The sequence below is a fragment of the Panthera onca genome, chromosome A3, assembly GCF_046562875.1.
Source record: "Panthera onca isolate mPanOnc1 chromosome A3, mPanOnc1 haplotype 2, whole genome shotgun sequence".
In the NCBI taxonomy this organism is placed as follows: Eukaryota; Metazoa; Chordata; class Mammalia; order Carnivora; family Felidae; genus Panthera; species Panthera onca.
The window spans coordinates 52,195,768-52,210,496 of NC_138341.1; the positions used below are offsets into that span (position 1 = coordinate 52,195,768).

Consider the following 14,729-nt stretch of genomic DNA (forward strand, 5'->3'; position numbering starts at 1 on the left):
AGAACAATCGTATTTTCCTACCAAGGTCCCTTGTATCTATCAAATCCTATAGTTCCACACACGAGCTGCCAGGATGCCCCAGGGAACCTCCCAGAATTAAATTCCAGGGCTGGGCCCAGGACCCAGACCCCAGATCATTTCATGCCGCCATTGGCACAAGCCCTCCCGCAGACACCTCGACACCAGCACATCCGAGTGGTTTGAACATTCTTCACTGACAATTCCCTCAGAGGCCAAGCTTACATAGTGGAGTAACCCCACTGTATCCTTTATAGGATGCAATGCTTTCTCACGTTCTGAGAAATAAATTAAGAGTTTTCTCCACTGAACTTTGAGTAATATAAGGTTTCAGGAATATCTGTGCTTCCACATTTAGGCAAGATATTTTAAAACATGAACTTTTAAAATATTAGAACAATTTTCAAGGAAAAATAAGATGTTTACTGGTTTTAAGTTTTAGGCAGCAGTTACTTATTGACAGATCAATCAATACTTTCTTTTTAAAAGCCATACTATAGGGGTGCCTGGGTGGATTAGTCCATTAAGCGTCTGACTTCGGCTCAGATCATGATCTCAAGTTGCTGCGTTCGAGCCCCACATTGGGCTCTGTGCTGACAGCTTGGAGCCTGGAGCCTACTTCAGATTCTGTGTCTTCCCCTCTCTCTCTGCCCCTCCCCTGCTCACTCTCTCTCTCTCTCCCTCTCTCTCTCTCAAAAATAAATAAACATTTAAAAAAAGTTAAAAAGCCATACTATAGAAGAATATATTATTAATAACAGTGGAAACGTAGAACCATGATTTTTATTCTCTTCATTTTCCTGTATTTTCTAAATTTTCTACAAAAAAAAACATACATCAATTTTCTAAAAAGAAAAAAATAGCAATAGGTACATGTCTTGGGAATAATAATAATGTTAGAATTTTGTCTCTCAGGCATAGAGAGTGGTTACAGCCAGGACTTTCACCTAAATTACCACGATTTAGAACTAATATATTATTACAATTTGTTGCACTTAGTAAAGAGCTAAGTTTCCTGTTTTTAATTTGAAAAGTAATTCTAAGACTTAGTTCAATGTCACTAAATGTCACTATATCAAAATGGAAACATTTGTAGAAAAGAAAAAGCATAAGCAAAGGACCAAAATTAAAATGCAAATAAAATGGGATAAACTTGGGGATTAAAATATGTCAAAGGATTAATATTAACAGTTTTACTGTGTGAAGAGCTTGAACAAATTCAGATTCCACATGACTTTTCTGAAGAATCCATGGCTCTAAGGAAGGGAATGGATCGAGAGAGAAAAGAAGAGAGCTAGACAGAGCTTCCTAGGTTTGGGGATCTTGTTAAAATGCAGATTCTGATTCAGCAGGGCTGGGCAGGGGGCGGGGGTCTGCATTTCTAACCAGCTCCCAGGTGTTGCTCGTGCTGCTGGTCCAAGGACCATACCCTGAGTAGCAAAAGCTAGGTAGTTGGAAATCACAGAACAAATGTAAAGATACGCTACATCTCTGCAGTGACACTCCTGCCTCATTTTTTTAAAGAGCAAAACCAGGGCTGTGTTCTGAAGCTCCAGCACATGAACTGCTCATTCAGCGTCTCTCAGGGGCCCGGGGAACCACAGACTCCCGCCTAGGAGAGCCCTTAGGACCCTGCCCAGCCTGGACAGAGGAGGCTGTGGTCAGACAGTCAGCCCATTACCTGGAAGTCCTGTGGTTTGTCTGACAGCAGCTTTCTGGACGTGGGAGCACTTCTCTTCCTTTTGATCCCGGGGTGGTAGGGGGGTGGATGGGAAGGCGGCTTCCTCGGGGTGGCGGGAGCCCCAGGGCCTGGGGCCCCACTCTGATCCACTAATGGCTCTGCCTCATCTCCTGTGAGCCCCTGGTCTTCAGTGTCCTCCTCTCCTCCTGTGTCTGGGAGGAGAGGGTGATAATAAGGGCTGGTCCCTCTGGCCCTGGGCTTGGGACGCCCCCTGGCCAATGGAGGAGCCAAAGGGCATGGGCGCTGAGACCCACCACCCACCTCCCCTCCCCATCAGTGAGCCAGGATGGATGAGGGAGAAAGAAGAGGACCTTCCAATAGCTGAAACTTGAGGGCAGTCAGTCCAGTTAGTCAACAGGGAGGAAACAGAATGGCCCTAGCCCTCCCCACCATGTCCTGCAGGATCAGCCCCTCTGGCCAGCTCGTCCCACTCTCCAGAGCTGACAGATGGCGGCAATGAGACAGTTATGGGTGGTAGGATCAGGATCAGGATAGCCTGGCCCGTGTCTCACCCGTGGGGGCCAGCCACTTCTTTCCAGAGTATCTTGTGTCCACGGTGCTGTCACTGAGCAGGGACCAAGTCTCAGCCCGGCTCTGTCCCCCACCTGGCACGCGGGCAGGGCACAGCCCCAGGAGGGGAGGAGGGAGCTGGGTGAGGACAGCCAACCTAGGGCACCCCCATCCAAACCTGTTCTCCCTGCCTGCCTGAGCCTGGCACAATAGCTCAGAAACAGTTCCCATGCCTGTTGGGGACTGTCCCTTCTCACTACCTTCCAGGCAGGACTAGGAATATGTCACCTTTGGGAGTTTTCCCTGAGTGGCCCGAACCTAACTCTGTCAGATCCATCTCCAAGGCGGTCCCAGAACACTCGGGACCCTTCACTCTCCCTACTCTCTGTGCCCCAGAGCACCCCTTCTTTCTGCCCACCGCCTACCCTCCCTGGCAGCCTATGCCCCAGTCCAGATTGACCTCCCTATCCCCAAGCTCCAACACTGTGGCTGGGCAGGACAGGCTAGGGCACACCCCCACCAGGCGCCGCTCAGGTTTTAATGTGGTGCCTCTCTCTAGCTCCCTGCACCATGAGAGAAATTGTAGGCTCTTTCCCATGACCATGTCCCCACCTGGAACTTCTGTGGAGCTTCCTGCACATTCAAGCAGGCTGGGCCACATGGAGGCCTTACCAGCCCCACACCGGCAAGCCAACCACCCTGGGCTGAATCCTCCCTTGACCGAGCCAGCAGAAGCAGGTGAAGAGAACTGAGGCAACCCTGCAACTTGCTAACTCAGTCTGTTCATTTCGCAAGTGATAAACTGTAGGCCCAGAGAGGGAGAGTGGCCAGCCCAAAGTCACACAGCTACTTGGCGCCAAAGGCAAGAAAGGAACTCATGTACCCTGAATTTGGCCCAGGGCTCTTTCAAGGAAAACCCAGCTCTTTTGTCACATGCCATCACCAAAGGCATATTAAGTGCCAGACCCAGGCAGCATTCACTGCTGGGGAGCGGGCGGGGCCTCTGGTATCATCTGGGACTGACCCCATCCTAGCACAGGCATGCCTTCTGAAGCCCCCACCCACCCGAGAGCTGAACAGTACAGAGCACCAGCCCAGACATGGCCCCTCCCCAAGAGGGCTCCCTCACGCTAATCCTAGTGGCACTTTTTCTGCACGGCGGAGGGCAGCTCTCACTCCCCACCCACTGGTGTCTTCTCGCCTCTGGACTGAGCAGCCTCCAACCTGGGGAAGGCGGCAGAGGCTGCCTGAAGCCTCACTATGCCCCCCACCCCCAGGCTTAAGCACTGCTACTGGGCTTCTTCCCAGGGGCCCTGCCAGGGTGGGCTCCTCACCAGCCAGCATATCCAGGTCTGGCAGAGTCGGGGAGGGTTCCAGAGACGCAGACGGTGGGAACAGGGGCACAGCTCCAGGGAGTGGCGTGTAGGACACCTGCAAGACCAGCGAGGCCTGGAAGAGACGGGAGTGGAAGGGCAGCAGGTCAGTACATTGGCCTTGGACCACCACCTCCAGCATCCTTCCTATTCCTTTTACCCCTCCACCTAGGAAAAAGGCTCTAACAAGGGTCAGGTTTGCAGGAGGCTGTGGCAAAGCCTCCCCCAGGGGCCCATCAGCATGGTCAAGTGGTCAAAAGCACAGAATCTGGAATCAGGTCCTACCACTCAGAAGCTGTGCGGACTTGGTCAAGATCTGTAACCTCACCATGCCTCACCTTCCTCATCTGTAAAATGATAGTACTAACAGCAATACTACCTTCCTTGTAGGGTCATGTGGGGATTAAGTTAGCCGATAAAGCACATCATAAGCTTCTATAAACGAATCCACAATTCAACCTCTCCTGCAGGATTTGTCTTTCTTTTTTCTTTTAATGTTTATGTTTTTATTTTGAGAGAGAAAGAGAGGCCGTGTGCACGCAAGCAGGGGAGGGGCCGAGAGAGAGGGAGAGAGAGAATCCCAAGCAGGCTATGGGCTGTCAGCACAGAGTCCGAAGCAGGGCTCAATCCCATGAACTGTGAAATCATGACCTGAGCTGAAATCAAGAGTCAGACACTTAACGCACTGAGCCACCCAGCCACCCCTCCTGCAGGATTTTTTATCTCTCAGCCTAAGGCTATCTTCAGGAAAAAGCCCCCTTGGCCACTCTGCTTAGCTGAGCCTCCCCCCCCACCCCCACTGTTTCTCCACAGGCGGCTCAGGCAGCAGCTAACTCTGAGAGGGTCTTGGGGTGCTGCTCATCTTTCTGAGCCCTCTTTCCTCCCAGGTGCACCCCTGTCCCCCACCTCAACCCCAGCTATTCCAGCTCTGACCAGCCAAGAGGAGAGGGACTACTCACCACACTCTCATGGACCAGGAAAGCCTGCCCTGTTTTTCACCCCATGGAACAACTCCCCAAGACCTCGCACTATTCAAACAGCCCCAGAACCTGAAAAAAGGTACAGCCTCAGTAGACTCTCCAGCCTTACAGCTCCTAGGCCAGTGGGGGCCTGGCCCAGCCTTCCCTGGTACCATAGGTTCAGCAAGCCTCCTGGGGCAGCCTTTTTATTGATCAAAATAATAAATGCTCTATTTAAGAAAGTTTAGGGAATACAAAAGCCTTAAAGAAAAAAAATATAATGCAAGGGAAAACAAATTGCCGTTAAGTCCACCTTTATTCACATTTTGATACAATTCTCTTCCATCTTTTTAAACAAATAGTGTATAGCCCTGTTGTATATAAAAATGCTTTGGGGGGCGCCTGGGTGGCGCAGTCGGTTAAGCGTCCGACTTCAGCCAGGTCACGATCTCACGGTCTGTGAGTTCGAGCCCCGCGTCAGGCTCTGGGCTGATGGCTCAGAGCCTGGAGCCTGTTTCTGATTCTGTGTCTCCCTCTCTCTCTGTCCCTCCCCCGTTCATGCTCTGTCTCTCTCTGTCCCAAAAATAAATAAACGTTGAAAAAAAAAAAAATAAAAATGCTTTGGGAAAAAAAAATGCTTTGGGGATGCCTGGGTGGCTCAGTTGGTTAAGTGTCCAACTCTTTTTTTCGGCTCGATTTCAGCTCAGGCTATGATCCCAGCATCATGGGATCGAGCCCTGAGTCAGGTTCCATGCTGAGCGTGGAGCCTGCTTAAGATTCTTTCTCTCTCTCTCTTTCTCTCTCTCTCTGCCTCTGCCCCTCTCCTCTGCTTGCTCACTCTCTCTCTCTCTCTCTCAAATAAAAAAAAAAATTTTAGGGGCTCCTGGGTGGCTCAGTCAGTTGAGCGTCCGACTTCAGTTCAGGTCATGATCCCGAAGTTTGTGGGTTTGGGCCCCCTGTCAGGCTCTGTGCTGACAGCTCAGAGCCTGGAGCCTGCTTCAGATTCTGTGTCTCCTTTTCTCTCTGCCCTCCCCACTCACACTTTGTCTGTGTCTGTGTCTCTCAAAAATAAATAAACATTAAAAAATTTTTAATAAAAAAATTTAAACGCTTTTCTTTTATTATGTTAGACAGTAAGCATTTCCCAGGTTTTGACAAACCCCTTTTTTTTTTATGTTTATTTTTGAGAGAGAGGGAGAGACAGAGCATGAGCGGGAAAGGGACAGAGAGAGAGGGAGACACAGAATTCAAAGCAGGCTCCAGGCTCTGAGATGTCAGCACAGAGCCTGATGTGGGGCTCAAACTCACAAACCGTGAGATCGTGACCTGAGCCGAAGTCAGACGCTTAATCGACTGAGCCACCCAGGTGCCCCTTGACAAATCCGCTATAAACATAATTGTTAATAATGCATCATATCCTCTGAACAGCTCAGCATAATTCACTAGACATCTTTACTGATTCCAGAAACTCCTGGCGGGGGAATCCTGGTCCTGAGACAGAAAGGGCTGAAGGTCCTTCATTTCTCCAGGTCTGGGGCTTGAATCTCCCAGACTGGGGCCTTGGCAGGGGCAGCCAGGCTGAGGGAGGGCAGGACCAGTGGAAGGGTGGGGCTCTGAACACCAAGGAAGGAAGCCAGCGTAGCCCAGCATCCCAGGAGACCCAGGGCAAGGCCAGGGAAGGCAATGAGACCCTTCATGTGCTGAAACCAAGGGACTGCCCTCACGGCAGTCCAGGCTTGTGAAACACCACCAGGTGTCGCCACTTGAGCAGGTAGCGAGCCGTGTGCCCTAAGCTCCGGCAACCCAGAGGAAAGAAGAGCTTCTGGAGCCCCACCTCGGTGCCCAGACCCACTCACAGCCACCCCAGAACTCTTGGAGATTTCAGTCAGCATCTCAGGGGTGGACCTGGGCATCTGTATTTTTAACAACCTGGGGCTTTCCCCCACTTCATCAAAAGGCAAGTTGGGCTTTTTGGAAAAGTAACTAATTCTAGTAGTAGGCCAGGGAAAGTAGATGACCCTGGAAACTTTTTGTGCCAGAAAACAAGGAAATACTCAAAGAATGATAGAAACATGTCAAAAGGACACAGAACTCTAGTTTCATGGACTCCCACTGGCCAAATCTGGGACAATTTAAATATGAAAATAAATATAGTAACAGATTAAACCATTGAATAAAATAGGAATAGGTTAATCTACACAGAAATAGACAGAAGAAAGCTTTTCCTTACAGTGAAATACAAACCGATGTATGCAGACAAAAATAATTGATTTAGCATATCACCATTTGGCAACCATCCAAGCAATAATTAATCCAACCAAGGAAATAACAATGGATGTGAAAACTGCCGGGTAAAAATCGGATAAGGATCAGAGTATTTAGAGTCACAAGGTACCCATTCCCCCCCCCCCGCCCCACAATTCCTACCTATGAGAAAAGGGAATGGATTGGTGATTAATGGAGAAAGCCAGTAAATGTGATGTTAATCAAATGATCAAAGTTAAAAGCACAGTAATGGGGATACAATGAGGGCGGCAGAGCATCATAGTATTCTCTTCCTGCCAAAGACGCTCAGACGCTCAACCTAAATCTAATCACGAGAAAACATCAGACAGACCCACACTGGGAGACATTGTACAGGATAACCGACCTGTATTCCTAAAAGCGTCAAGGTCACAGGTTGTAGAAGTCGAAGAAAGACTGAAGAATTCTCCCAAATGGAAGAAGAATAAAGACAAAACAACTAACACAACATATAATCCTTAAGTGGATCTTTTCGTTACAAAGCACTGTTGAAAACACATGAACTCGAATGCGGGTCTGTGGCAATGCTGTTATCAACATTAATTTCTTCAGTTTCTGCAGGCTGTGGGTTCTGTAGGAAAAGTCCTTAATCAGAGAAAATACACACTAAATTCAGGGTGACAGGCCAGGAGGTTGGAGACTTAGTCTCAAAGGTTTAGAATAATATACTCTTTGTATTATTCTTGCAACCTTTCTCTAAAACTTAAATTATTTTAAAATAAAAGGTTAGGGGTGCCTGGCCCCTCGTGCGCTCTCTCTGTCTCTCAAAATAAAAAATAAGAACTTTTTAAAGAAATAGTAAACTAAAACAAAAGGTTGAAAACCTGAGAAACGTGCTTCCGCTGTAACCATAGGAATCTCATTCAGAGAGACAAATAAGCCCCCTACTCATTCATGCTGTTTCCCACTTTAGGACCAGCCACGGGCCAAGTGGAAAATAAAAATATGGTCCCTTGTTTTTTGTTTTTTATTGTATTTATTTATTTTTTGAGAGAGAGAGAGAGAGCAGGGGAGGGGCAGAGAGAAAGGGAGAGCATCTCAAGCAGGCTCAACACCATCAGCACAGAGCCTGACACAGGGCTCAAACTTACAGACCATAAGATCATGACCCAAGCCGAAATCAAGAGTCGGATGCTTAACCGATTGAGCCACCCAGGCACCCCAAGTATGGTCCCTTGTTAAAAATTTATTAGGAATTTCAAGATGGCAACAGCAGAGATTTAAAGCAAGTGCAGGGCCTAACTGCTCATGAGGCTGGCCCGGTGTGGGGTGATGGCTTGGCTCAGCCTGCGTTGGGCAGTTTTCTGAAAGGTGGAGGGCATCCTACCTGACGTATCTGGCCTGACCCATTCATTCATTACTCTGCTTAATCATCCCCTGCATAAATATATAGGGAGCACCCGCTAAGGGCCAAGCACGTCAAGATACTAGACTACTTCCACGAACAAAGCAAAGGCTCTTGCCTCCGTGGATGGAGCTGACATCTTGGCAGAGGAGACAGACATTACATAGTCAGTGAAATAGATGTGTAAATTATAAAGTATGTTGGAAAGAAAAGGAAACCAGAGCGAGCAGGATTGGGGGAGCAGGAGGAGCTGCAGGTCTCAGTATTAAATCTACCCCGCTGTGGTGAAGAGAGAGGAGCAAAACCTTGGAAGGGGCACAGCTTGGCTGCCTTTCAGCCCCAGCTCTACTAATACTTGGTGACTCGGGTCCCCCGGCCCTAGGAGCAGATCCCCTTGGAGAACACCCCTTATTACATCTCAGACCCTGCCCCCCTTGGAGAACACCCCTTCTTACATCTCAAACCCTGCCCCCCTTACCAGGCCCTCCCTGCACCCTTGGAGACTTTGCACACCATCTCTAGGTCAGAGAGGAGGTGGACCCACAGGAGCATAGCTGCTGCTCTCCATGACCTGGGTGCCAACACCTTAGCAAGGGGGCAGCCCTGCAGGAGAAGCAGGAAGGAGCAGCAGCCCCGAAATTTGAAGACCATCCAGGCAGCATCAGGCACCTCCACATTGAGAGCCCCACACCAACCTCCGGAAGAAGTGGCAACGTCCTGGTGGATGAATGAGACTTCAGTCACTCATTCAGGCACTTGAATGAGACTTCCAGCACAGAACCAGCTCCATCTTTTATTTACCCATCAAGGAACTACAGGGGCATCCCTGGGAGCTTCAGATGACCTGGAGCCCAGGACCTAGAACAGACTCTGGGGAACCACAGCTGCAGGACCACAGGTGATTAATACTGGAGGCCTTTAGCTCTACTGGGGATCCACAGGGGCATGTCTATGGATTCCACCCATGGTCAGGACCTCCCACCTTCACCATGATGTCATACCTCATTGCCTGTCCCCTTCTGCAGATGTAACCAGAGCTGAGATTTTCCTCCTGTAGGATGTATGTGAGCTCTGCACTCTCGAAAACCAAATGACCTTGGCCTAGAGTCCTTCCGGGGCTGTCCACATCAAGGTACCCCACCTGATAGCCCTGTTCAAGCCTCCGGCCCTGGACCGTCGCAAGACCGTCATCCCGTCACAAGACCATTATCAGCCAGTCATGTGTCCACCAGAACACGCTGCCCTGGAGGAGCAGGTAACCTCAGTCACCCATGTCTGCCATCTTGGGGTCCACGGTCAATAATATCACAGAACTCTAGAGGGTCCTGTCTGGTCACCAGGCTAGGAGAGCCTAGGAAACCAAAGACAAAGGCAGAGGACAACCTCATCGGATCCTCCTCCAGGTTATGCAGTCCAGCTCTGGGGTCCTTCGCCCACCCCACCATGCTCAGTCCATTGCTTACCGCCTGCTTCCTAAGCCCTGGCTCTCTTCACACTGATTAGCGCGACCAAACCCTAGACCAGCCCACTCCCACCTCCCCCGACACACACTGCATGAGTGGATAGGAAATCCCCATATGTGTCACGGTCTTATTTATTACCTTTCCCTGAGAAAACACCTAAGAAGCTGGGGGGGTGGGGGGGGCAAGATGTGGCCGTGACTGAGGCAGGAATGGTTGGCAGCATCTTCAAACTGCTTAAAAGAAACTCAGGGACCCACCAGAGCTGTGCATCCACTCGCCACCAGTTCCTGCTCCCAACACACACAGTGCCCTCCTGGCTCCCAACCCACCACACCACTGGGGTTCATGTTTCCTTGTCACCCAGCAGGTTTCATTTTCGGATCTGCCTCTGGTTGTGAAGACCGAAGCCTGGAAGGCTCAGTCGGTTAAGCATCAGACTCTTGGTTTCGCTCAGGTCATGATCTCGTGGTTCGTGAGTTCAAGCCCCACATCAGGCTCTGTGCTGATGGTGTGGAGCCTGCTTGGGATTCTGTCTCTCTCCCTCTCTCTCTCTGCCCCTCGTTCTCTCTCTCTCTCTCCCTCTCTCTCAAAATAAATACATAAACTTAAAAAAAAAAAAAAGACTGAGGTAATACCGATGGTTTTCATGCTGTGTCCACACGCTCATTAGCAAGTTGCTCTCAAAGGAAATTTGTGAGTATGTTGCTTCTTTCTTCCCTGTGTGTCCAGAACTACCATAGGCCTGGAGGCTCCCCCAGGACAGGAATAGTGTTTTCCCCTTCAGTCTAGAACCTGTCTGAGGACAGATTTGGTATCTTCTCATGGCACACAGTGCAGTGTGCCACATCTGAAGGGATTTGGGTAAATGTAGTCTATAGGCCAGCTGCAGCAGGATTTCACAACCTGTCCCAGCCTTCCTCCTCCTCTCAGTCTTTCCAAGGTTTTCCAAGGATCCCGCACCCTGTCTTCACTCCTATGACTCCCTCAGCAGGTTGCTTTGACAATCTGAGCTAAACTCAATTGGGTACGCCTGACATGCTCTGCCCATTAGGCCCAGCCCAGAAATCTGCCTCAGTAAATAGCTAGTAGAATCCTGAGCTTCTGACAGGGCTCCCTGTCCCTTCTGAGTACAACCTCAGTTCTTTGTGCCTCCCGCTCCATTTGCAACCATCCCCAGGTCCCAAAGTGGGAAGCCCCAGCTCAGATGGTCTTGGGGCCTGGGGCCCCTGCCTGGGCTGCTCTGTGACTTAGCACTATCACAGGCACTAGAAAATGGACTCGGATAGTCTCCACTGGCCAGAGCTGCCTCCTGGCCCCACCTCCCCTAGCCTGTGCTCAAGTGGGGCTAAACCATGCAGGGCTTAGACCTCCTCTCCCATCCATCACCTTCTGGCTTTCACACCCCGCTCTTGAAGACATGGTCTATGAAGAATTGGCAATCTCTGCAGTCAGACAGGAGTCCCAACCCAGAAAGGAGAAGGCAGCAGGTTCCCAGCTGGTGAGCATGAAGCACAAACAGAGTGCGGAAACAAAGAACCAGAGGAGAAGAGGTGAGACATCCAGGGATGGTCGCCAACCTGGCTCAGCCCCACGGACAGGGTCCAGGTATGAAAAGCTGTGTCTCAGGGGCTGGATGGGCCTCTGAGCCTGGAGAGGCACAAGTACAGGAGAACTTTCAGGAAACACCAGTCATGGATGCACAGAGAGCAAGAGTGGAGAGGTGTTTTAGCAGCACATCCAAGCTAAAAACCCTGGTTGGAGGTACCAGGGGCTGTGATTTAATGATTTAAAAGAAATACATATTTGGTCATTCAGGTGACCAAAATATACTTCTCAGATATATTTGGTCTTCATCCACAGTTCCTGAAAACACTTCAGAGCCATAAAGATAAAATAGGTGTCTTATTAATGAAGGTGATTTTTGGACCCCACTCATGGGTGGGAGCTGGTTGCCAGGAGGACCAACCATGTGATTAGAGAGTTGGAACTTTCAGTCCCATCCCTCCCAACCTCTGGGAAGGGAAGAGGAGTTGGCAGTTGAATCAGTCAATGGCCAATGACTTAGTCAATCATGATAACAACGAAGCCTCCATTAAAAAATCAAGTTTTTTGGTCTCTTTTTTCAGAGAGATCCTATGTTTAGGGAACCAGAATGGTTCCATATGCCACTGAACAGGGCCCCATGCTCCACAAGGACAGAAAGTTCCTTTGTTCAGGACCTCGCCCTGTGGATCTCTTTATCTAGCTATTGATTCATATCCTTTATCAAATCTTTTAATAAACTGGTAAATGTTAGTAAGTGTTTTTCTGAGTTCTGTAAGCTGCTCTAGCAAATTAATCAAACCTAAGGAGAAGGTCACTGGAACTTCCAATCTGTAGCTTGTTGGTCAGAAGCACAGGAGACAGCCTGGGGCTTGTGACTGGCATCTAAAGTAGAAGGTGGAGGCACACTTGTAGGACTGAATCCTTAATTTGTGGAATCTGATACTGTCTCTGGGTAGATGGTATCAGAATTGAGTTGATGTTGGGGGGGGGGCACCCCCTGTTGAGATTGGGTCTAAAAGAACTTTTAGAGGAACTCTAAAAGAGGGGCTCAATACACAACAAAGTGCAGCCCAGCCCTGAGGTTTGTTGGAGAAGCTCCAAGCAGATCTTTGACTCAAAGTATCTCCTTCACCAGCTACGTACAGTTCATCCATTAGTGCTCTACACCTGTAGAGAAAGCCGTGGTCCTCTTCAGAATCCAGAAGTGCTTGGAGTCCTTCTTGTCTATGTGGATGTGATACTGTGATTTCTCATTACAAATATATGTGTGTATATATGTATATTTGGTCATTGTCCCTGATTCTGGCACAAAGGTCCTTTTGGGAACTCCTTGGCATTTCCTAAGTGATAAGAACCATAAATGTGTCTTTTGTTGTGCTAATGGAAATCACCTAAGGATTGGATCTGGTTGCTATTGGAGCCAACCTTGCAATTAGAAGGTTGTAGAACTTTCAGCCCCACCACCTCCACGGCTGGTGAATGAGTTCAGTTGCCAATGAAGTCTCCATAAAAACCCAAAGGACAGGGATTGGAGAGCTTCCAGGTTGGATAATAACCAGTAATCTAGTAAATAAAATATTTCTCTGAGTTCTGTAAGCCACTCTACCAAATTAATCAAACCCAAGGAGGGGGTCATAAAAACATTCCACCTAGAGACTGGACTTGAGATTGGCATCGGAAGGGGAAGGGAAGGTCTTGCAGGACTAAGCCCTTAACCCAGTGCTGTCTCTGGATAGACAGTGTCAGAACTGAGCTGAATTGTAGGACACCCAGCTGGTGTCAGAGAATTGCTTGGTGGTATGGGGGGAAAACCCACATACACACATTGGAAATTGGTGCTAGAACACTTAGATTGCACGACTAGGCTGGAGAATTCAGATGGAGGACAAGGGGGATCAAGAGGTGATGGAGACAGGCTCAGTGATATTGAAGATTATCAGAGGACACGCCCACCAGTTGACGCATGAGCTAAACCTAGACAATTAGAGGCTCCTCACCCCCTCTACCATCCTTGGAATGTAAGTTCTGCTTGCCGTCCTTGCTCCCAAAGACTGCTGCAGGCATAGTCTTGAGCTAGTGACATGGCATTGAGACTATCTGGATGGTATCTATGACTGAACCCAGTTAAGATCTCTATACAAACTTTTGAGATTTGGTGGATGGGTGCAGGTATCTACTTATCTTGCTGTTGCCCCAGACAAGCCTCATAGGTAAGTTCCCTGCTTACTAAACCGGCTGCCTACAAGTCTGGAGTGCCCTGCCTCTTTCTTTGCTCTCTCCCTGCCTTCCTTGAAAGGGAGCTGGTTTCAGATTTCACCTGGAAAGCTCTTAAAGAGGTTACAAAACTACGAGTGATCACTGCACTAAACCCAAACGTTCTGCCCATAAGCACTATCTGAGAAAGGGATGGATTCTCCTGGGAAGTAACATCTCTCATCAGGGAAGCATCCAGCCAACATTGGCCTAAGTAAGATGCCTCGGGAAGAAATTCCAGCATCAGAAGCGCAGTGGACCAGGAATCCATTCAAGTCTCTTCTACTCCTGAGAGTTTAAAATATGTGCCACCCTGTAATTTGTCCCTATTTGGACATGGATTCACGATGTGACTTCAGTCAGTCACTCTCTTTCCCCAGCTCTCAGTACCCAGTAGTAGTTCCAATCAGAGTTCTGCCCAGATTGGCCACTTCCTGACTCACCAAGCCAGCCAAGAGCCTCCCCTCTTCACACACACACACAAGGTAGCCCCACTGTGTCTAAGAGAACTCAGCCCAGAATCCCCAGGGCCTCACTGGGAGGAAGTATTTCCAAACGGATAGTCCCCCAGTGCATCCTGGGAGGTGGAGCTGACCCAGAGGGAAGGTCAGGAATTCTACTGACCAGGAAGAAAGAACCCTGCAGCATATATTTAGCTCCCTAAAAATAACGGGAAGCCAGAGATGAGAGCTGGAAATTGTCTGCTAGGACTGGGAAAGCACTGGAAAGGCTGGGGGAGTGGCAGGAAGGACAATGGAGGAAAGGAAGAGGGTCTGACAGGTCCCGGTGGGCAGGGGAGGGAAATGTCTGTCCCCCTTCCCTTGTGATCTGTGACCCAGATGACTCAGATATTCCAGATCCAGAAATGGGGGCTGGGTGGTGAGGGAGGGCTGCCAAGGAGATTGGGGGAGCCATAACCAAGGCTGCCCAGGAAGCTTGGGGAGACATTAGGTTTCTAGTGGAAAACCAGTCCCAAGAGGTGACTGTGCCTCCCTCCAGAGCAGGAGGGGACCCAGGGAACAGGCAAAGCTGGTGTGAGACAAGGCTGACTTGAGCCCAGCAGGTGGGGCCAGGATTCCCTCCCGTCCCCTTCCCACCTCTTCCATGCCAGTTCCTTTCCCCAGCACCCTAAGCTCTAGCTAGGGAGGGCCTGGCCTGGTTGCTGGTAGCTGGACTATGAAACACCACTTGGCTCAGAAAGGCAAGTCCTCAGACCAG

At 49.5% G+C, this 14,729-nt stretch overlaps 1 protein-coding gene across 22 annotated transcripts in view; it reads right to left on the reverse strand.

The window, feature by feature from the left end:
- Positions 1–14,729, reverse strand: part of DYSF (dysferlin) — a 224,202-nt gene that overhangs the window by 160,084 nt on the left and 49,389 nt on the right. For 12 of the 22 annotated variants that reach the window (XM_060657973.3, XM_060658011.3, XM_060658045.3 and 9 more), the window contains exons 5-7: positions 3,604–3,718; positions 2,272–2,364; positions 1,700–1,911 (exon numbers count right to left, since the gene is read on the reverse strand). In XM_060657973.3, the coding sequence (XP_060513956.2) occupies positions 1,700–1,911; positions 2,272–2,364; positions 3,604–3,718 (420 nt within the window). The remainder of the gene's footprint in view (positions 1–1,699; positions 1,912–2,271; positions 2,365–3,603; positions 3,719–14,729) is intronic. The other 10 variants (XM_060658063.3, XM_060658027.3, XM_060658121.3 and 7 more) reach the window with 1 other exon arrangement.